The sequence below is a fragment of the Mus musculus genome, chromosome 13, assembly GCF_000001635.26.
Source record: "Mus musculus strain C57BL/6J chromosome 13, GRCm38.p6 C57BL/6J".
Classification (NCBI taxonomy): domain Eukaryota; kingdom Metazoa; phylum Chordata; class Mammalia; order Rodentia; family Muridae; genus Mus; species Mus musculus.
This window is the reverse complement of record NC_000079.6, coordinates 11,771,377-11,793,481: the sequence shown is the minus strand read 5'-3', so window position 1 is coordinate 11,793,481 and position 22,105 is coordinate 11,771,377. Positions and strand designations below refer to the sequence as shown.

Here is a 22,105-nt window from a genome sequence, read left to right as displayed (position 1 = left end):
CCTGTGAATACACTTGAGCTAAGTTTTCTTCTTTGGTCATGATGATGCTCTCGTGTTTAACCTCATATGGGGAGAGGCTCTTAGATTCCTAGGTGATAAGACTACTATGATGTTGTATCAGTTACTTTGCTGCTGTTGTGATAAAATACCATGACAAAGAGCAATGATCCATCAAAGAGCAATGATCCATTTGTTTATGCAGTTTCAAAGGTTAGAATTCATAATGGCTGGCAAGACATGACATAGCAGCTAGAGTAGAAAGAGAATGGTCACATTTTCATCCTATACAGGAAACAGCCAGAGCAGGAAGTGGGGTGAGGCTATAAACCTGAAAACCCATCTTGAGTAATGCATTTCCTCCACCAAGGCTATACCTCATGAGGGTTCCAAAACCTCCTCCAAACAGTATCACCTGCTAGGGACCATGTGTTCAGACGTATGAGGCTACGAGTAATGTTTTTCCTTTAAGGCGTGTTTGAGGGGTATGTGGCTTGTGACAAAGTTAGTTTTGCACTAGTAAATGTTACTAATATTTTTAATTAGAAAATGTGCATGTTTATCAAAGATATCATTGACTCAAGCTTGCTTCCTTTCAGGGTTCGCTTTTTGCTTGGGGGGAGACATGGAGAATTCAAGTTTCTCCCTCCACCTGGCTATGCAGCTTGCTATGAAGCTGTACTACCCAAAGAGAAATTGAAGGTGGAACACAGCCGAGAATATAAGCAGGAGAGGACATACACACGAGACCTGCTGGGGCCTACAGTGTCCCTGACCCAAGCTGCCTTCACACCTGTTCCTGTGGACACCAGCCAGGTACAGAAAGGGACACAGGTGGCTGCCAAATTACAGGGGCTCTCAAGCTTGTTTTTTTTTTTTTTTTTTTTTTTTTTTTTTTTTTTTTTTTTTTTTTTTTTTTTTTTTGGCTTTTTCAAGACAGGGTTTCTCTATAGCCCTGGCTGTCCTGGAACTCACTTTGTAGACCAGGCTGGCCTCGAACTCAGAAATCCACCTGCCTCTGCCTCCCGAGTGCTGGGATTAAAGGCGTGAGCCACCACGCCCGGCTTGGCTCTCAAGCTTGTATTGCAGCCCACAGTAGTGCACTTTTTAGCCATTCAACTAACGGGTCTCATAAATAATGCACCCCTCTGTGTTCTCAATCTGTATATTTTCTACTCTGTATTTTGGCATTCCATGGTGTAGTGTCTCAATCTATTATGCTGCTTTCATAGTGCTCCAACATATCACAGTGTTTTTCTTAAGTCTGTGTTCTGGATAGTCTTGGGAGTTTTATTACAGCAATTAATGTTGGGGCTGGAGAGGTGGCTCCCCAGGTAAAGGCACTTGCCACCAAGGATGACCTGATTTCAGTCCCTGGTACTCACATAGAAGAAGGAAAGAAATGATTACTTCAGATTGTTCTATGACCTCCACATGCATGCCTGAATGCACACGCACATGTACATATGCACATACACATACATACATACATACATACATACATACATGAGAGAGAAATACAAATAAGAAAAATAAAAATAGTTTATATTACTTAGCTTACAAATGTACATTATGCTTTTTAAAACAAAGTATAGCAACACGATGGACTTATTTGCACACTACATAAGTAACTTTAAGATGAAGTAGCATAGGGTGACTTAATGGCTGGAATAATGTGCCACACATGAACTGATACCACACTGACACTCTAATTTTGGAACAGATGTGTTTGGTTTTTCAGTGCAGATGCAGAGGTTTCGGCCTCCTTCCATACAGATACAGTTATAGTGTTGAAGATACTTAGCTGAGTTGTATTTTGGGTTGGGATTGAAGTTGTGGCTCCAGGTTGAAAATGCCCAGAAACAAACCTTACTTTGGGGACAAATTGTCACTTGTCAGTTGGGATGTATGGAATATTTGACCTAAGTTATTACCCATTACATCACAGACAGATGACTAAGGGCTGTGACCTTGGGGACGTGTGTGTGTGTGTGTGTGTGTGTGTGTGTGTGATACATGTAGCGATATACTAAGCTTGAGAGTGGATTAAATCCTGCTCTTTAGTGATATATAATGATAGAATAGCTTCAGTGATGTCGATTAGATCATTCAGTCTGATTATTAGTTTGGAACAAGAAAGGCATTTCTAAATCTGAACTTAACGTAATGCCAGGCCTCGGAAATGTCTGTTTTTATCAGCCATACCATCATCCCCTCCTCGTTTGGTAAACCACTTTGGTGTTTATCGAGAGGCTCCTGGACGCTTTCTCCTTCTAATACGAGAATGTAAGGAACGGCCTGCCCTGCTCCTTGAGCGTATGTTAGGAACATACTGAAAGGGACACAGCAGAGTTTGTGGTAAACCTGTCATGGTTGTCAGATGCTCAGGGTCACAGAGCCAGGATCCCCTTTAGCCTGCTGACTTGCCCTGCACTGGGGCCTGTGGACCCTGGCCAGGTTGCCTTAGAATGTTGGGTGATTTCTTTTTCTGACTGATGCGCACTTTGGTATTGGCCCATATCCACTGGTACCCCTCAGTTGTCTCCACCAGTGCCCTTGAGAATTTTTCTGTAATAAGCACCCTGACACCAAGGAGCATGGAAGAGAGGAGATGTCACTAGTGGACTGAAGCCAGGCTTTGAGGCTGGGTCTAGTTAGTGTTTTCATTTTATACTATAAAATGGCAAGGTGTGAGATTTTACAGAAGCCTGTGTGGCTGTCAGCAGGTTGTTAATGGCAACGGCCCATCATTTAGCTCTTTCTCTAGGTCGTTCTGTTCCAGGTAGCAAGTGAAGTCATGCTTGGCAAATAGGCAGTGAGAGCAGTGTTTCCGGTACATCACTAAATCAATCAATCAGGCAGAATCCAATAATTGGTCTTTTCTACCTTATTGTACTTCGCCCTGTTCTCTTTGTCCGTTCATTTACTTGCAATCCTAAATGTACACACACACACACAGGCACACAGGCACACACTATGAAATAGCTGGTTTAGAGCCCAATGGTTTTGTTGTACCTTAATGTTCTGAGGCATTTCTTTTGTCTCTGAGCAAGGCTAGTTGGCATGGTACCTTCCAGCATTTGTTTCTGATGAGCGTTTTCTCCTCTTTTTTTTTTTCCAGATTGTGTTGCCTCCTCACCTGGAAAGGATAAGAGAAAGACTGGCAGAGAATATCCATGAGCTCTGGGTTATGAATAAAATTGAGCTTGGCTGGCAGTATGGTCCGGTATATGATTTTGAAATTTATCCCCAGATTCTGTTCATAAATCACTTGGAAAGATAACATTTTCTTGTTGAACCTGCTGTAGTGTGACATGAATCAATAGAATTGATTTTCTTTTTTCTTTTTTCTTTTTCTTTTCTTTTCTTTTTCTTTTTTTTTTTTTTTTTTTTTTTGAGGCATCTTAGCTCCCTTTATCTTTTTAAAAGCCAAAGGGAATGCAATAATGGCTGACTCCCTGACTCCAAAGTTGCCAGTGTATGGATTGAAAGTTTTACTTTAAAAATCAAGTTAAATATAGATAATGAGCCTTCATGTCCCAGCTAGAAAACAGCAAAAACAAAAGTGGAAATTGGAATGAAAATAAATATGTCATTTTGTTTTTTTCTCTGGTATTCTCTTCTTAGCCCAGAGCATGTAGCAGCACAGACCTGTGGGCAGATGTTCACAGCTGGCTCTATGGTTCGAGGGCGGTGTGGCCAATAATAGTTGTATGTTTCTAAATACTAAACAAGGATTTTACTTTATAATTTGTCAGTAAAACTTTGCTTAAAAAACAAGCGTACAAGTCTATAACATCTCAGTTTATAATAAATGTACTTGGTTAGGGTCTTGGTGATACTGTGCTTTTAGGATACTATTAGGCTAAGTATCCCAAAGACTGGCCGGCTTTTTCACAATTGACTCAGTATGGAAATTAGTACACTTATCCATGACATATCAGTGTGTCATGTTGAGCTCTGAATGGAGTACGTGATTAGTGTTGGTAGTGATTAGTGTTGGTAGTCGTGCTAACTGTTCATGCATGTGTAGTATTTTTGTATTTTGTCCTTTGACTTAGACTCTCATGTAAAGACTGTCAGCTTGGGCTGCTGTTACAGAGCACTGGACTCTGGTCACTATTTCAGTCTCCCTGATGGGTGTCATGCAGAAACTTTTATAGAGTCATCTTGGCAGAAGTGACAGAGTTATGAGGACCATCTCATCAGCTGGAGATTACATTCTCTGCCTTCTACTTTACAGAGTTTTTCTTCTCCTTTATCTTTTTTAATTTTTTGAGAATATAATTACATCATTTTCCTTGTTTTTTCTTTCCACATATCCCTCCTTGCTCTCCTTAAAATATGTAGCTCTTTTCCATATATATATATATACATATATTTGTGTATATATGTATATATATGTATATATATATGGAAAAATTCATACACACGTTTCCATATATATGTATATGTATATATACATATATGTATATATATACACACATATATATATGTATATATATACACACACATATATATGTATATACATACACACATACATATATATATATATATATATATATATATATATATATGGAAAACATGTGTGTGTATGAATTTGTTCCTAAGTAGAACCTGTGTAGTCTGTATAGTGTTACTTGGGTGTATGTTTTCAAGGCTGACCATTTGGTATTGGGTAAGATTCTTTGACCTTATCTCAGCATCCCTTAGTTGCCTAACTCCTTGGTCCTCTGGCTTTTACAATCTCTGTGCCCCTTATTCTGTAGTGTTCCCTGAGCCTTAGATTCATGTGCTTTGTAGATCTATCTATTGGGACTGGGCTCTACAACTTAGTGTTTTGTTTGGTTGTGGTTTTCTGTAATGGTCTCCATCTGTTGCAAAGAAAAGTATTCTTGATAAAGGGTCAAGACTACACATGTCTGTGGGTATTAGGACAAAAGTTTAGAAAGGTTGTTAAGGATTATGCTGCTTTAGTAAAGCAGTAGTTATGGGTTCTTCTTAAATCTCCATGATTTTACTACCACTGAATAGTTAGCTAGGTGTCTAGAACCAGACATGTTTTTGATCTTATTGGATAGATCTTGAGTCTAATTACAGAGCTGTTGGTTACTATCAGTATATTTGTGCCACTACTGTCCTGTAGGAGTATCACACTGTGCTGGTTGTTGATTTGGTTCATAGGGGTCATGGGTGAGTACAGTTGTTGGTGGCCTCTCTACTTTGGAAGCTTGCATGGTACCTTCTGGTTCCATGAAAGCTAGTCCTTGGGGAGGAGGCATCCAGGTCGGTTCCAGCTTGAGGGTCTCTGGGCCATGTTTCTGAAGTGCATGGTGTCTACAGCAATAGACTTACTTTATACCTCTGGGGATGTGGGGCAAGCAAGGACTACAGCAATAGGCTGTATGATTGGGGTAACTCTTGGATAGCTCTGCAACATACCATGCTAGTTCAGTCACTAGAGCATGAGATTCTGTTTTTAACTGTATAACTTCTGAAACTCAGTTCCAAATAAAGATTCCATCCTCCACAAAATAATGTTCCAACATTGCTTAAACTGGCAAAGACTGAAAACCTTCCTATGGGCATCATTCTTTGGCTTTTTTGTTCTTTGCTTGCTTTAGTTTTTGGGAGATGAGAGGAATTCATATGTGGCCTGAGCTGGCACTGAACCCCATGGCCATCTTCCTGCCTTAATCTTCCATTTGCTGGGCTTATAGATGTGAGTCACCCACTTTGCTTGGCTTCATTAAAAACCAAGGAAATAGATAAATGTTAAATATAAGATTGAACCATGGGCTAAAATCACCAGGGAGAAAGGTTATCAATGTGTCAGTTGCCAGAGAACCATGGACAAAATTCACCAAAAGTTTCAGTGTGAAATGGAATGGTTATAGGCTTGGAAGATTAAAGAAGAGTTTATGCAAAAGACAAAATGAATCCCCACACAGCAGCATTTACTGGACAGGTGCTTAAACAAGATGGTTTTTCACAAGGTCATAAGATGACCTCAGACAAATGGTTTCCAGCAACTCCTAGTTATGTGTTTTAACAACAGAATGAAATAGTTCTCATAACACATTGGTTAAATCTAGTTTCGTTTAACGTCACAGAGGCTCTTTCCACTACAGGTCAAGCCCTCCATGTTGTCAGGTACTACAGGGAACTGTGTGCTTTCCCAGTAAGATGCATCTTCCAGTCCTTTTTTCACTTTCACCATTGAGCCTGGGTCTCACCAAGTTGACCTGGCTGGCCTTGAATTCACTCTGGAACCTAGGCTGACCTTGAACTTGAAATCTCCCTACCTTAGCCTCTTGGGGAGCTGAGATAATAGACCTTAACCACTCACTGGTTTGACTCTGTTTGGCTTTTGGGGACTTTGTGTTTGGTTGAGTGACAGACATGCAACCTCAGAGTGAAAAAGAAATATGTAGATCCTCCTTTTAGAAATCAAAGAAGGCTTCTAGGTGAACTCAGATATTAGAGGCACAGGAGATAATTGGGCAAGCAGAGATCACGATTATGGTCTAGTCAGAGACTCAGCATGTGTCAAAGTAGGTAGAAGAAGATATGGGACATTTTCGGTGGCCTGCTAGTGGCACAGTAGGGTCACAGGTTAGAGATCCAAGGTGCCATGGTACAGAGGAAGAGAGGTGAGACTGACCGTGAAGACAGAAGGCATTCGACAAAGAGCTTTTTGGTCACTGTGTGATTTTATTTTATAGGGGGCTAACATGGTGAGAGGTGACATGCTTTTGTCCCTGCACTGAGGCCCACAGAACTCTGATGGGACGAAAGCATGAGACTGATGTGGCAGGGGCAGTGAGGGTAAAAAGGTATTGGAAGAGAGATGGGTTTCTGATACCCTGGTGCCTAGAATGGGGGTAGTGAGACATTGCCGGCATGTTTCCAAAGTCAAGAATAGGCTACGGTAACAGAGGGAAGGGGGAGGCAAGGTTATTCTCATTTTCTTCATCCAGACAGCATGGCTGAGCTGTCTCTTCCCTGCATAGGGCAGGGAAGTAGATGGAGACTACACAGACAGGAGATTATGTCAGGGCTAATTCACCTTTGCTTTCATATTTAGAATTTAGGACTCAAGAATTGGAGTCTTCAGTTCAGTTTTGTAACTCTGCTTCATTTCCAAGTCCTCTTCATTTCTAATGACCCAAAGAAAGAAAGGAATAAAGTCATGATTTCTAATTTGGCTCAAAAGAAAAAAAAAAGAGCTCATGTTTGCACACTTTTTCAGAGGCATATATAGAACCTGGTAATTATTCCCATGGAGTAATTTGTTCCCTCACAGCTTATGGCTGTCATCAAGGTGCTACCAGGGCAGGGATGCCTTTGTAATTTAGGTCTTTACAATGATTATAAAAATTTAATTACTAAGCCAAGAATAGAGGACATCTTCATTAATTCCTTCCTGCAATCTTGAATGCAGTGTGACCACTAATATGCACTTGGCTTTTCACACTGGATTTTACATTCTTGGATTCTATCACATGTAGGTTAAAAAGAAGACCTGGAAAAACAATTTCCGTCAGTGTTAACTTTGAGTTCTTCATGTGTTGGAAGTCATTCACATATGCAGGGAGGGGACAAAATTCATGGGCTCTGTGTATAGACATTGCCATCTCAGAGAAGGGACTTGAGCATCCATGGGTAATTGGATCTGGGTTCTAGCAAGCTTGATAAAATCCTACACCCAGACCTCAGTGGACATCAAGGAACATTGGCTAAGATCCCTGTAAAGAAAGTCTTTACTGTACTAATCAGTCTGTTAAGGTCATGAGTTCATCTGTGATCTCAGAAGGTTAATATGAAGGCTGAGATGAGCAACCAAACCCACCTCAGAGTTAGGAGGCTAAGGCAGGAGGATCCTGAGTTTGAGACCTGTCTGGGCTACCTAGTGAGTTCAAGGCTGGTCTGGGCTACTAAACCCCTCCCTCCCAAATGATCTATTTTATTACCATGTAACATTATGCGCAATTAAAAGAGATAGTCAATAAGGCCAGTGGGCAAATTACTACATTAAGAAAGCAGGTAGAGTAAACTTCATGGAAAAAAATGGGAGCTTTGAGCAGATTCTGTATGGAACCCAGTGAGCATGCTCATGGGCTCAGAGAGCCAGCATGGCAGAAACGAGTGGGAGCTGAGAACTAAGCTATGTCAACGGGAAGAGAGTAGGGAATGTAGACCATGCCAGCCTTTCAATAGACACTGAAGATTCCAGAAGCTTCCCAGGGCCAGCTGTCAGAGAGTTCTACCTCCTCATTTGTTCCCACACAGCTGTGTTCCACACTAGAAGCTCCTCTATACTCATTTCCCTTCCTGTTTCAGGTTAGAGATGACAACAAGAGACAGCACCCATGTCTGGTGGAGTTCTGCAAGCTTCCAGAACAGGAACGCAACTATAATTTGCAGATGTCGCTTGAAACCCTCAAGTAAGTGCCTTTATATTTTATAAAGTTCCGGTTGCCAAGTATTGACATTATCATTTTGATTCTGCTGTAGAAAGTTCCATGAAGTACAGGTGGATTGGATCAATATTTCTGTTGGGAATTTGACTTTGAGTTGGTTTTGTTTCTCTGTTCATACATGGCTCTAGAGTTGTTTGATGGTTGAATCTTTATTTATTTATTTACTTATTTATCATTTGATCTATCTATCTATCTATCTATCTATCATCTTTTTTTCAAATTCAAACTTCTACTTGTGGGGTATTTACACTGTTCCTAAGAGGGCAAGTCTTAGTTGGGTAGGGTGTTCTCTTCCTATGGAGGATGGATATGGATAGACATAAGCTCTGTTCCTCTTTATCAGAGGGTCAGGAACTGTGCTGGTCACCTCTGACATCCTGTCTGGGGCTGCACCATGAGCTGGAAGCTAGAGAATTCTCTATGCCTGTGGGCCTAACTCCTGAACCACTTGGAATTCTTTTCTGGGTCCACAGCTTTGGCAGCTATGAACTATGAAACTCCACACAGGCCTATGGGTCTTAACCTGGGTCAGATCTGGTCCTACCCTGGCTCCACAGTTTCTACTGAAGGCCCTGTGAGATACAGTGGTCCCTCTTATTGTCATGTATTCTTGTTTACATCAGTATTTTCCAAAGGGAAGCCTATGCTTGCTTAAGGGAATTAAAGAATACAAGAGTTCTAGACTCTAACTGTACTGCTTGGAGTGTGAGCCAGAGACTGGCTAGTCACTTTTACAGGTCTGTGCTGATTTTAGATATGCAAATTAAGTGGTTGGAAATATTCATGGCAATTTAAAGGAGAAACTTTCATAAAATGTAACAATTTAAAAATAGAGGCACATACATTATATTTCTTGATTTAAATGTTTTAACTTTACATATCAGTTTTTATTATATTTATTTACCACAGCAACAGACTGATAAAATAGAAATGAAGAGAAAGTTTGCCCTTCACCACAGTTATCTTAAAGAGTACTGATTTAATGTATTTAGGGGCATTATTTATAGGAGTTAACCAGACTTTCATTTTTGATGATGGGCTTTCATAAAGGGAGTTGTACAGTATATGTGTGTACATCTCTGCATACACACACACACACACACATACACACCAGAGTTTGATACCAGTGCCTTCCTGAAGTACTTGTCACCTTATTTCCTGAGACAGAGTCTCTCACTGAACCTGGAGCTCACCAATTCAACTAGACTGGCTGGCCAGCGAGCCCCCGGGATCTTCTCCCCTCTCTGTCTCCTTGGTGCTGTTTACAGACATGCACTGCCACACAGGCCTTTTAAAACATGGGTTCTGAGAATCCCATTGAAGTCTTGCTTGCAAAGCAAACATTTGACTCTGAGCCATCTTTCTGCCCCCACAGAATCTTTATTATTATTATTATTATTATTATTATTATTATTATTATTAATTATTATTATTAGGCCAGTAGAGATTTGGGATATGCCATCTTCCTGTGAATAAATAGTGTAGCTGTGGTGGAATAAATAAAGGGATATGTTTTCAGATTTTATTTTAAAATTTTTGAAAAATTGTGTAACTTTTATTATTATTTGTAGTGTGTGCATGTATGTATTTGTGTGTGTACACCTATGGAGGCTAGAAGAGGTGTCAGATCCTTGGAGCTATAGCTACACTACAGGTAGTAGTGAGATGCTTGACATAGGTCCTGGGAACTGGATTTGTGTCCTCCAGGAGAACTGCCGAGCCATTTCTCCCTACCCTATGCGCTCCTCCCATCTTCATATCTCTCCTTAGTGTTTTATGGAACTAGTTTCGGTCTAATTAGTCCCTTATATTAACAAGCTTCTGTATTTGTCCCGTTGTTTCCTGTTTGCTAAGAGCAAGGAGTAATTCACACTGAAACTACTTACCACAGACTCAGAGTATAAAACCCAAATGATGTTTTCTATTTTTGGCCAGGGCTTGGGGCATGCCACATATTGCTGATGCAGTTTAATGTCATGCAAATAGACACATTAGGAGTGATCTTAGGCTCTGTCGGTCTCTTCCTGGAAGGGGTGAGTGCATCATAGATCAATGAAGAACCTACCTAAGGCAGACTAGGGTCAGGCTGGTTGAGCTAAGGAATGTATTCTGTCACCATGAGCAGCTCTGGCCTTCTGCAGCTCTGGCCTTGGTTTGGAGTCATGACATAACAATCACACATTTTTTTTCCCATAATTCATGGTGGCTTGTTATTTCCTCGTATTTTACAGTATAATTTAGTTAAATTTGCAGTGTATCCCTTGTCACTTTAACAATTGATGGCTAGGCCAGCTGAGTGTAGAAATGTACAAATTTGCATGGAGTGTGCTAAACCTTTGACTGCTGTGTATAATCTAATCTCCTTTCTAGCAGCTCCTGGTGGCTAGTTTGATGAATCAGTAGACGCCTGTGTGTAGTGCTTTTCCCTGAAGGGAATGCTAATGATTCTGCTCATGAGTTTATTCTGAGCACATCCCTATTGCATCTCTCAGCTAACTTGGGTTCATGTATATGATTTCTTTCAAAGTCAGAGTAAAGGGGCAAAAGCTTGCTTCTCCTACACACAGGCATACCAGGTTCTTAGGATATCTGCACAAATGCCACATACTCATATGGGGGGGGGGGAGAATGTCAGGAGAGAAACTGCTTCAGACACACACATAATGCATCAATTATTAGGAGAGGGAATGGGCCAGGCAGGAAGAAAAAGGTAGACAAGCTTTTGCAATGAGACAGAGAATTAGAGACAGATAGATAGACTAGACAGACACCCCCCCCTCTCTCTCTCTCTCGCTCTCTCTCTCTCTCTCTCTCTCACACACACACACACACACACACACACACACATTCACATTTAAACACATACACATATGACACATATACAGTGGCAGACATACGGAGATACAAACAGATTCACCTCTATTCACCTATATACAGAGAGACAGACACACACAAACAAACACACAGGGGCAGACAGAAAGAGGCATAGAAATATTCATATAGAGACATGGAGAAATATTAAGATACAGAGAGAAAGAGACATGGACAGAGAGACACACACTGGTTTGGTTGTATGTGTGGTTAGAATGGGTTAGCCCACAGAATCAAACAGCAGCACTCTGAGTCCAGTGGATTCTTCTTGAAACACAGTTCTTTGGCTGGGGGAGAGGGGTGGTCAGTCTTGTGCTTTTACATGGTCTAAAGTCAGTCTATTTAAATGTTTTTTCAATCAAAAAACACCTTTGTGGAATGATCTGGAATAATGTTTGACCAAATACCCACATGATGTGACTCACTGGAGTTAACACAGAAAACTAATGAGTCAATACACAAGAGACATTTAGAGAAGATGGCAAGCTTGCCCAGGGTTCCTTTGTACACGTAACCTACAAATATCCCTCTTGTCAGCCTTGCTCTCCCCAGCACGCATATCTACAGACCTTGGCTGTGTTGTCTGCCTGGAGTATTTTCTTCCTTATCTAACCCTCTATGCCAATGGAGCCTTATGTTTTTATTAGTGATTATGATAGATCTCAAAGCTGTTTATAAAAACTGTAATTTGCCATAGTTTAAACAGTATCTGGTTTCACTGAAGTCCTCTGTATGCACCTCTTCGCTCTCACACTCTGAGAGCTGCAGGGGCTCTGTATCTTAGAGCAGGCCTTACCCACAGCGCTAGTCTGGTGGATCCCCACTGTCCTGGGCTTTTGTTCAGGCCCAGCCTGTGATGGTCTACTCTCTGTGTGAGATGAAGCCACACTTTCTCTAGGAAGTGTTTGCTGGGAAGAGGATTAAAAGGCTGCATGAGTCACCACTGAGAAGGTCACACCACAGTTTGCAGAAGCCATTGGCTCTCTTCAGAGCCCATAGGAAAGGGCTAGAGATGGCACAGTAATTGCATAGGTATTTTTTTCCTGCAGAATACTCACAACCTCCTGTAAATCCAGTTCTAGGTACTGTACTCCTGTGGAAAACCCACACATAGACACATAGTTAAAACAAATTAAAATTATAAAGAATAAAGACCATAAGAAGATGGCATATATTAATTGAATTTTCCATGAATTAGGGAGCTTTGCAATCATGATCAATGTGACTTTGTCAGCATAGACTCACAGCTCCTACCTTTGCAAAGTGCAATGTTGAGTGCCAGTTTTCCTTGATAGGAGCATAAGAGCTGTTAAAATTCATATAGGATGTATGTCCACCCATGCACCGGCTTAGGAATTATGCTATAATCAGATTTCCTGATGGATATGTACTCACAGGCTGATTACCTAAATTTAAAATAAATCCAAACATTATTATCTAAGCTGACTTTGGTATTCCCAGTTGATAGTTTCCTAGCCCTGTGCATATTTCATTGATCCCAAGACCTGGATCTACTGTGCACTGCACAGGACTCAGCACTTAGGCATTTAACAAATGCTTGCTGAATGGAGGATTGAACAGGGGACAATGGTTAACACACTTTGTGCTCCAGGACACTGTTATTGAATAAATACAACTTGGATTCACTCCATTTGACAATTTTCTGTTCTTCTGTTGCTGGTTAAATATTGTCTTAACCATTACATTCTTTATTTTATTAATATCTCTCCATCCATGCAATTATATCTAGGTGACCAAATAAAATATATGTGCAGACATCATATATGTGTATGTCTAGATGGATAGATGGATCAGGCAGTCATGGGTTCTAGTATGTACTAAGTGTATTCATTGTGGCATTGTTTGAAACAGAAAAGGAAAGTCCTCTTGAAAGACTATTAAAAGGAAATACCTTAAGACATTTTGATAGTTCCAACAATAACAACAAATAACCCATGTGAGTGATGAAATGGTTCGGCAGTTAAAAGCACTTGCCACCAAGCCTGACAAATGGAATTTGATCCCCAGGACCTACACAGTGGAAGGAGAAAAGTGACTTCCTCAAGGTTTTTACTGACCTCTGCTCATATGTGTGTCCCTCTAAACAAACAAACAAACAAACAAACAAACAGAATATTAAAAAAAAATAAATATGTCTGGAGAGAGAGTTCAGCAGTTAAGAGAGACAAGTGCTTTGCAGAGGTTCAGTTCTAAGCATCCACATGGTAAATTGCAATCACTCATAACCCCACTTTCAGGAAATCTGATATCTTCTCTGACCTCCACAGTCACCAGACATGCACACAGGTCACATACATTCATTAAGCCAAATCACTTATACACATAAGATAAATCTAAAAAATGTAAAGTTCAATAGATAACTCTCTTTGGGAATTTAAAAGTAATCAGCTTTATGGGAGAGAGCAATGCCAGGAAGGTTGTAGTAGAATATGGAAATACCAAGATTCAGAAAAAGAGCTCTGGCATATATTCAAATTGGGGCAAATGGTAGAACACAGTAGTGCTAGCCCTTGTGTGCAGCTCCAGGTATCTGATTTGCCATATGCAGAAACATCCATTTAGAGACTATTAAAAAAGAGCTATTAAAAAAGGCTGGGGGTGGGGGGGTGGGGCAGGTTCAGCTTTCCACTGCTAAGGGTTTGAGCCATTCCAGTGTTCATTGTCTTTCCCCTTACCTGGAAGTAAACTGATGAATATGTGTTTCCTTTACCTTTGGAAGGGGAGCCTTGCACTCTTCTTGCAAGGTGAATGATGCGGTATAACTCTCACATGGTCTTATGTTGGCTGCTTTCAGGTGTAGGGAGTTGGTTCTTCAGGCTCATCTCTGTTGTTGCTTTCCAGGACTTTGCTGGCATTGGGATGTCACGTGGGTATAGCTGATGAACATGCTGAAGAGAAGGTGAAGAAAATGAAACTGCCTAAGAAGTAAGTTGAATGGCTTACCTATACCTGGTAATTGATGTGTATCTTTGGCACAATGGAATGAATCTTGGAGGAGACAGATGGGCCCATGCTCTTGGCTATGCAGTGCAGATTCCAAAATTTGAATAGACTGAAGAGACAGCTTAGTAGTCAAAAACACCTGCCTTCAAGTGTGTAGTTAGGAGTATAGATTACTAGGGATCCTTCTAAATACCCAGTGGGCATGATGGCCTTCCTTGTAATTTCAGCCTAAGAAGGTGGAGACAGTGTCCCTTGAGCAAGTTGGCTATCGGGACTTGTCATATGGGTAATGAGATCGTATTTTTATTGAGAGACCCTGCCTCACTCAGTGAGCAAAATGAATGAGGAATGAAGGGTGATTCTGGGCATCATTCTTGGGTGTCCACATGCTTACAGACAAATGTTCCTGTGTGCATGCACAAGTGGTGTCTGTGCACATACAGAAACATGTGCCCACACATACACCACACATTGTGTGTGTGTGTGTGTGTGTGGTGCAGGACCATGCATGGTTCCAGGACAGCCTTTCTACCTTGTCTCTCTGCTGCTGCATACCTCAGGGCAGCTGGCCCGTGAACTCTTTGGAAACTCTTCCTCTCTCTGTCTCATCTCCCAGTAGGGAGCACTGGAATCACACACAGATGCTTGCACGCTCTGCCTGGCTTTCACAAGGTTCTGGGGGATTCCACACCTGGGTCATTGGGCTTGTGCTTTTACCCACTGAGCCGTTTCCTCAGCCCCTTTCTTTGTGTTTTGAACTGATACCTTTTCCTTGTTCCGTGTGTATCTCATGGATAGATCTGTAGTGTCTGGACATCCAAGCCCCAATCTACTAGGAATTGCTGTTTCTTTTTTCCCTTAAAACTTCATCTCCAACCCATCTGCACATACTGCATTGTGTTCTATGCCCTCTCTTTGAAAAGATGCTGTCTGCCCAGTGTTCTTAATGATCAGTCTTTCCTCTTGAAATGGTCCTTTGTCTTGACTCAAGATTGCCAAGGAATAAAGGAAAATCCCCAAGCAAAAAAGGACCACATGAATATTTCACTACTTCACCACATCGATATTTATATTAAAATAAACAAAAATAAGTGAAGTAATAGAAGAAATATATGCCTTGACATTCCCAATTCTAATTTCTGTTTCAAATTAATTCTGCTCTAGTTGTTTTCCGGAGAGTGTTGTTTTGAGTATTCTCTATACCCTTTCCATGAAAATGTCAGCCAAGCGTTCATTTCTAGATACGCTTCCAGCAAGACATGCTGTTCGTATCTCCACTGTGCAGTCATCTGGAGTATCCCTATTTGTTTCAAGGCCTGGAAGGGACGGTTTGCTTCTCAAATTTAAAGTTAACACCCACTTAACCCAGACTTCATCTTCTCATGTTTACCATGTATTGTTTACCACATAGTGATTTCCTGGTTTTATTTAACTTGATTCATACTAAGCAGGGTGAAGGTGCCTGGGAAACACAGGGACTTGCTGAGTGCTGTTGGTGGTCTGCCATGCTTTGGCTACAGCACTTTAGTTGATCTCTTTTAGGTTCATTTACAATACCTCCTTAAGAAGCCTATGGGTCCTTTGGGAATGGGGTATAAAACTGGTCTGCCACTTTATAGGACCCTCATCAGCTCATCCAAGTGATACTAAGGTTTTTGTTGATTTCAAAAAACCTTAGGAATTTGATGCAAGTAGAATGGGCAGGTCAGCAGGATTTGTCTGGTTTGCTTTTGTTTTCCTTTTCACAGAGTATGTACAAACAAAACAACAACAACAACAACAACAACAACAACAACAAAAACCAAACCTCTACTTAAGAAACCAGTGCCCAGACTCTAATTTTTATTTTATTTTATTATATTTTATACATGTCAAAATAAGACTAGAAGATAATAATTACAAAAGACTGTTATTAAGTGAATGGATTGGAGTTGCATATATTCTTCAATTATATATTATATATATGATATATATAATATATATACACACACACATACACACGCACACATATATACACACTCCACCCACCCCAACATACCTACCTACCTACCTACCTACCTACCTAATGAGCTAATTTTATAAAGTTTTTGTCACAGGGAGTAGGCTTGTTGAAATGGGTATACTAAAAGCTGATGTTCAACAAATATATGAAAGGAGAGATGGCTATAGTAGCTGATTCTGTTAGGACTCTTCCAGAAAGTTCTAGAAGGTAGCATGCATTGTATCGATAGGACTGTTATTGGAAGGCTACAGAACTTTGCTTTGCAAGAATTGTTACAAGAATTATTTCTTTATTGCCTGTGAATTTTCAGGAATCAATCTGAAGGTTTACTTCAAGCTATCTAGCTTCCAAGATTAAACATCGATTTCCTTTTATTGAAAACTCTGAGCTCTTTGTTTTTTTCAAGATGGTACTTTATGTAAGTCATTGGTTGACTGCTGTGTACCTTATCAAAAAGCATTAGTGTGGTGAAAAGGACATTTTTAACCAAAGTACATTTATGTTTCTTTAAAATACACATTTTGATTAATGATTTAACATGTGTATACATGTGTGTGTGTGTTCATATATGTGACTGTGGCCATGCATGTGCTAAAGCATGCATGTAGAGGTCAAAGTGCAGTCTCAGGTTCTCTACCTTGTTTGAGGCAAGGTCTCTCTCTTGTCGTCCACCACTGTGTGCACCAGGCTAGCTGGTGCTTCTGCTTCTTCCTTTGCTTAGGACTGCTAGGATTACAGACATGATACTACTGTATCCAGTTTTACTAGTGGTTTTAGGGATCCAAACCTGGGTCCTTACTCTTGAACAGCAAGCACTTTAACTCAGTCCCTGAAATGATTTCTAGTATCGTTCTTAAGATGACTGCAGAGAGAAAAATGGTTTTAGAAATGTCTAGCTCCCTGTGAAGCATGTATTATGTCAGCAGCCTCAAATCCAGCCTATTGAATGTACGACTTTCAAAGACACCTGTATTTGTTTTTACTGCATGAGATGATGTGAGGTTAACAAACAGATTAACAAGAAGTTAGCAAGGGGTAGGTACCTTAGTTTGGATGAGATTATTAGCTATTCAAACAAACTCCTTTAAAACTATCTTTCTTTATTCCTTGTACAGGGTGATAGAAACTCAGGTGAAATAAACTATAGTTTACAATTTGGGATGATGGCTCAGTTGGTAAACTGCTTGCCTTGCACACATGAGGAACTGAGTTTGATTTCCTAGAACCCATGCTTAAAAGGCTGGGCAAGGTAGTTGTTTTAGTCAGGGATTCTATTCCTGCACAAACATCATGACCAAGAAGCAAGTTGGGGAGGAAAGGGCTTATTCAGCTTACACCTCCAAACCACTGTTCATCACTAAAGGAAGTTAGGACTGGAACTCAAGCAGGCCAGGAAGCAGGAGCTGAGGCAGAGGCCATGGAGGGATGTTCTTTACTGGCTTGCTTCCCCTGGCTTACTCAGCCTGCTCTCTTATAGAACCCAAGACTACCAGCCCAGAGATGGTCCCACCCACAAGGGGCCTTTCCCCCTTGATCACTAATTGAGAAAATGCCTTACAGTTGGATCTCATGGAGGCATTTCCTCAACTGAAGCTCCTTTCTCTGTGATAACTCCAGCTGTGTCAAGTTGACACAAAACTAGCCAGTACAATTGACCCCTTGTCAACTTGACACACAAAAACATCACTAGTAAGCCTCAACCCTTACAATCTTATTCATCCCCAAGATCTAAATAACTTTAAAAGTCCCACAGTCTTTACATATTCTTAAAATTTCAATCTCTTTAAAATATCCATCTCTTTTAAAATCCAAAGTCTTTTTACAATTAAAAGTGTCTTAACTGTGGGCTCCACTAAAACAGTTTCTTCCTTCAAGAGGAAAAATATTAGGGCACAGTCACAATCAAAAGCAAAAGTCAATCTCCAACCGTCCAATGTCTGGGATCCAACTCAAGATCTTCTGGGCTCCTCCAAGGGCTTGGGTCACTTCTCCAGCCATGCCCTTTGTAGCACATGCATCATCCTCTAGGCTCCAGATGCCTGTACTCCACTGCTGCTGCTGCTCTTGGTGGTCATCGCATGCTACTGGCATCTCCAAAACACTGCATGACCCCTTCAGTCCTGGGCCTTCAATTGCAACTGAGGCTGCACCTTCACCAATGGCCTTCCATGGCCTCTCACAGTGCCGAGCCTCATCTGCTTTGCATGACCCCTTCATGCCTTCAAAACCAGTACCACCTGGGTGACCCTTACATATTACCAAGTCCCGCTGCAGCAGGAGTACAACCTTGGCCATCTCTGGAACACCTCTTTGTGCTTTCAGAAAACACTTCCCAGAAGATGTCACCTCAATGATGCTGGTCTCTTCTTAATCACCACTAATTTCTTAGCTCCAGCTAACCAGCATCAATAGTCCCAGTAATGCAAAGTTTTTGCTTTGGTAGTTCTGGTGTCTTGTTAATCACAGCTGATTCTTCAGCCCCAGCTAACCAAAACTACAGAATCTTCACAATCAAAACAGCAATGGCCCTGAAAAGAGTCTTTAATTTTCCCTCTGAAATTTCAAAAACCAGACCTCCATCTTCTGCAGTGTTTTCAACATTATCTTCCAAGCTCCTACACAACATCCGACAGAGCTCTTAACAACGGATGATCTTCAAGCCCAAAGTTCCAAAGTCCTTCCACAGTCCTCCCCAAAACATGGTCAGGTTGTCACAGGAATACCCCACTCCCAGTAGCAATTTGTCTTAGTTAGGGATTCTATTCCTGCACAAACATCATGACCAAGAAGCAGTTGGGGAGGAAAGGGTTTATTCGGCTTACATTTCCATACTGCTGTTGATCACCAAAGGATGCAGGACTGGAACTCAAGCAGGTCAGAAAGCAGGAGCTGATGCAGAGGCCATGGAGGGATGTTCTTTACTGGCTTGCTTCACCTGGCTTGCTCAGCCTGCTCTCTTATAGAACCTAAGACTACCAGCCCAGAGATGGTCCCACCCACAAGGGGCCTTTCCCCCTTGATCACTAATTGAGAAAATGCCTTACAGTTGGATCTCATGAAGGCATTTCCTCAACTGAAGCTCCTTTCTCTGTGATAACTCCAGCTGTGTCAAGTTGACACAAAACTAGCCAGTACAGTAGTGCATACTTATAAACACAGACCTGCATCAACTGAGACAGGGGGGATTTCTGGGGCTTTCTGGCCATCCTGCCTAATCTTCTCAGTGAGTTCCAGGCCAGTGAGAGATGCGGTATCAGAAAACAAGGAGCATGACACCTGAGTAATAACATCTATCCTTCACACATGTGTATGCACAAAAGTGTGCAAACACATGTGCGCACGCACACACACACAGACTCCACACCTGAAAATGAGTGTCAACTAGTTTTCATTCAACTTCAAATTAAGAAACACAAACACAACTTCATGCTTCTCACTGAGATCATTCACAGATCAAAGCAATTTGGGGAGAAACTTTATCTAAGAAGAGAACTAAAAGTGTCAGGGTTATCTGGTTTCACAGGAATAGAACTTGTCTGTGATGTTTTATTAAGAAGACATCCCTCCCTCTTCCCAACTATCCAAAGAGCCTCCTTGGTACGGTTACATGTGGCAGGAAAGCTTTCTGTTAGCCTCGTTTACCCAGAGCCGATCTTTATTATCTGTATGCCCTTGCTGATAGCTACTTGGGCCTAGGCCCCTCAGTGCCCACTTACAAACTGGGTATGCTGGAGTGTTCATGTACTCCACAGTTGAATTTCTGGGAGCTCACTGGCCAACCAGACTAGTTGGAGTAGCTCTACTGAGAAACTTTGTCTCAAAAACCAAAGATAGATGAAGATGGAGAGAGATGGAGACACTTGACATCAGCGAAGGCCTCCACACACAGGAGCACATATCACACACATGCACACGCACGCACAGCAAAAGTTGAAGAAAAATGGTATTAGTGTTGGAGAGATGGCTCAGTGGTTAAGGATACATAATGCTTTTATAGAAGACCTGGATGAGGTTCCCATGTCAGGCAGCTTATAACCACAGCAAGTCCAACTTCGGGGGATCTGATACTCTCTTCTGACCTCTATTGTTACTTGTTCTCTCTCTCTCTCTCTCTCTCTCTCTCTCTCTCTCTCTCTCTCTCTCTCTCTCTCTCTCTCTCTCCCCCCCTCTCTCTCTCTTCCCCCCCATCTCCTTCTCCCTCTCCCCTCCTTCCTTTCTAAATCTTAAAAAACAATACATGAAGACAAAGCCCTTATTTAAAATTGCTCATTTTAAATAATTAATACTTTGAGCTCCCGAAGCCTCAACTATTAAGAGCATACAGCTGTAGATCCTTTGTGCCTTTCACATATAGGTAAGTGGTCTCTTTTTACATTTTGCTGGCATGCAAGCAGAAACATAAGGATCCTGTGGCTTTTCCTAGGTACCCAGGCAGCAGCTGAAACAATAGGAGCTCGAGCTTGCTGTCTGCTCTATAGGTCTGGCCAGTCTTCAGCAGAACAATTGGGATAGGATGGATCAGGACAGGACTGTCACAGGACTTCAACAAAAAGACCAATTTGAAGTTTCTCTGTTTGCTTTGCAGTTACCAGCTGACCAGCGGATACAAGCCTGCCCCAATGGATCTGAGCTTTATAAAACTAACCCCGTCTCAGGAAGCAATGGTGGACAAGTTGGCTGAAAATGCTCACAATGTGTGGGCCCGGGACCGAATCCGGCAAGGCTGGACTTACGGCATCCAGCAGGTACCCAGGAGTCTCTAAGTGTAGGTGGTCATTGTTTCCGACTGAAGACATGAGTCATGGCTTTTTACAGAAATCTCATTAGATACTCCTACAGTGTGCTTATCCATCTGGACGCATCTCTACACCACTAGACTGCTGAGGTGGCTCTGTAGGTACAGTAGTTAAAGTGCTTTCTTCTCAAGTTTCACCACCTGAGCTGCACCCCCACCACCCAGGTAAAGGCAGACTGGGAAAACCAACTCCACAAGGATGACCTCTGACTTCCACTTGTGTACTGTGGCATGATGCAGTGCTCTGCCTCCAACCATATATACAACAATAACAATTACATTAAAAAAACAAAACAATAGAAATTAGGTAACCATAGCTCTCGGTTTGGCATTATGACAGCACGTGCTGAGCTATATGACCCCTCCCTTGCACCAAAGGGATCATATTACAAGAGTGGTTTGTACTATGGTTTTGGGCGTCTCCTTTCCTGAGATGGTTTAGAAGGGACTTCTGAGATACAAAGACTGAACTACAACAATAATAAATAGAACCACAGCTCCTGAGTCCAACCCTGAGCATTGGAATTCCCTTTAAGATTTTGTTCTGTGTTGTTTTTCAGAGTAGTAAGATGATATATTGCATGTTACAGAACACCCCCGGAGAGCAGTAGACTGCAAATTACTTCTCCAATGCGATCTGGGTATGACAACACCTCGAAGAATAAAGTCTGTGAACAGCCTTGCATCTGTTAAGGACACCAAATGAGTTTTTGTTCAATGTAGGAGGAAAACAAGTGTCCAGAATTTTCTAGATGTTGAGTTGAGTATTTAATAGTGGTCATGGATTGTTTCCTGCATGGAAGGACTCACGGGAGTAGCTGGAGAGGCAGAGGCAGCAGAGCAGAGGGTAAAAGTGAAATTTAGCTTCACCCATTAAGCATATCTTAATCTATCTTGCCATTAAAATTCTGTGTACCACTGTCACCTTCATTAACAAAATATCTGACTTCATTGTGCAATGCAAAAGGCAACAGCATGGCCTGGCTACTGACA

General features: G+C 41.4%; 1 protein-coding gene across 21 annotated transcripts in view; it reads left to right on the top strand.

The window, feature by feature from the left end:
- Ryr2 (ryanodine receptor 2, cardiac) overlaps positions 1-22,105 on the top strand; it is a 553,847-nt gene that overhangs the window by 313,464 nt on the left and 218,278 nt on the right. For all 21 annotated transcript variants that reach the window (XR_003950437.1, XR_003950438.1, XR_003950439.1 and 18 more), the window contains 5 exons: positions 597-813; positions 3,119-3,223; positions 8,341-8,444; positions 14,214-14,297; positions 20,903-21,062. Coding sequence is in view for 18 of the 21 variants with exons in the window: in XM_017315461.2 (XP_017170950.1) it covers positions 597-813; positions 3,119-3,223; positions 8,341-8,444; positions 14,214-14,297; positions 20,903-21,062 (670 nt within the window). In the remaining 3 variants the exon portion in view is untranslated. The remainder of the gene's footprint in view (positions 1-596; positions 814-3,118; positions 3,224-8,340; positions 8,445-14,213; positions 14,298-20,902; positions 21,063-22,105) is intronic.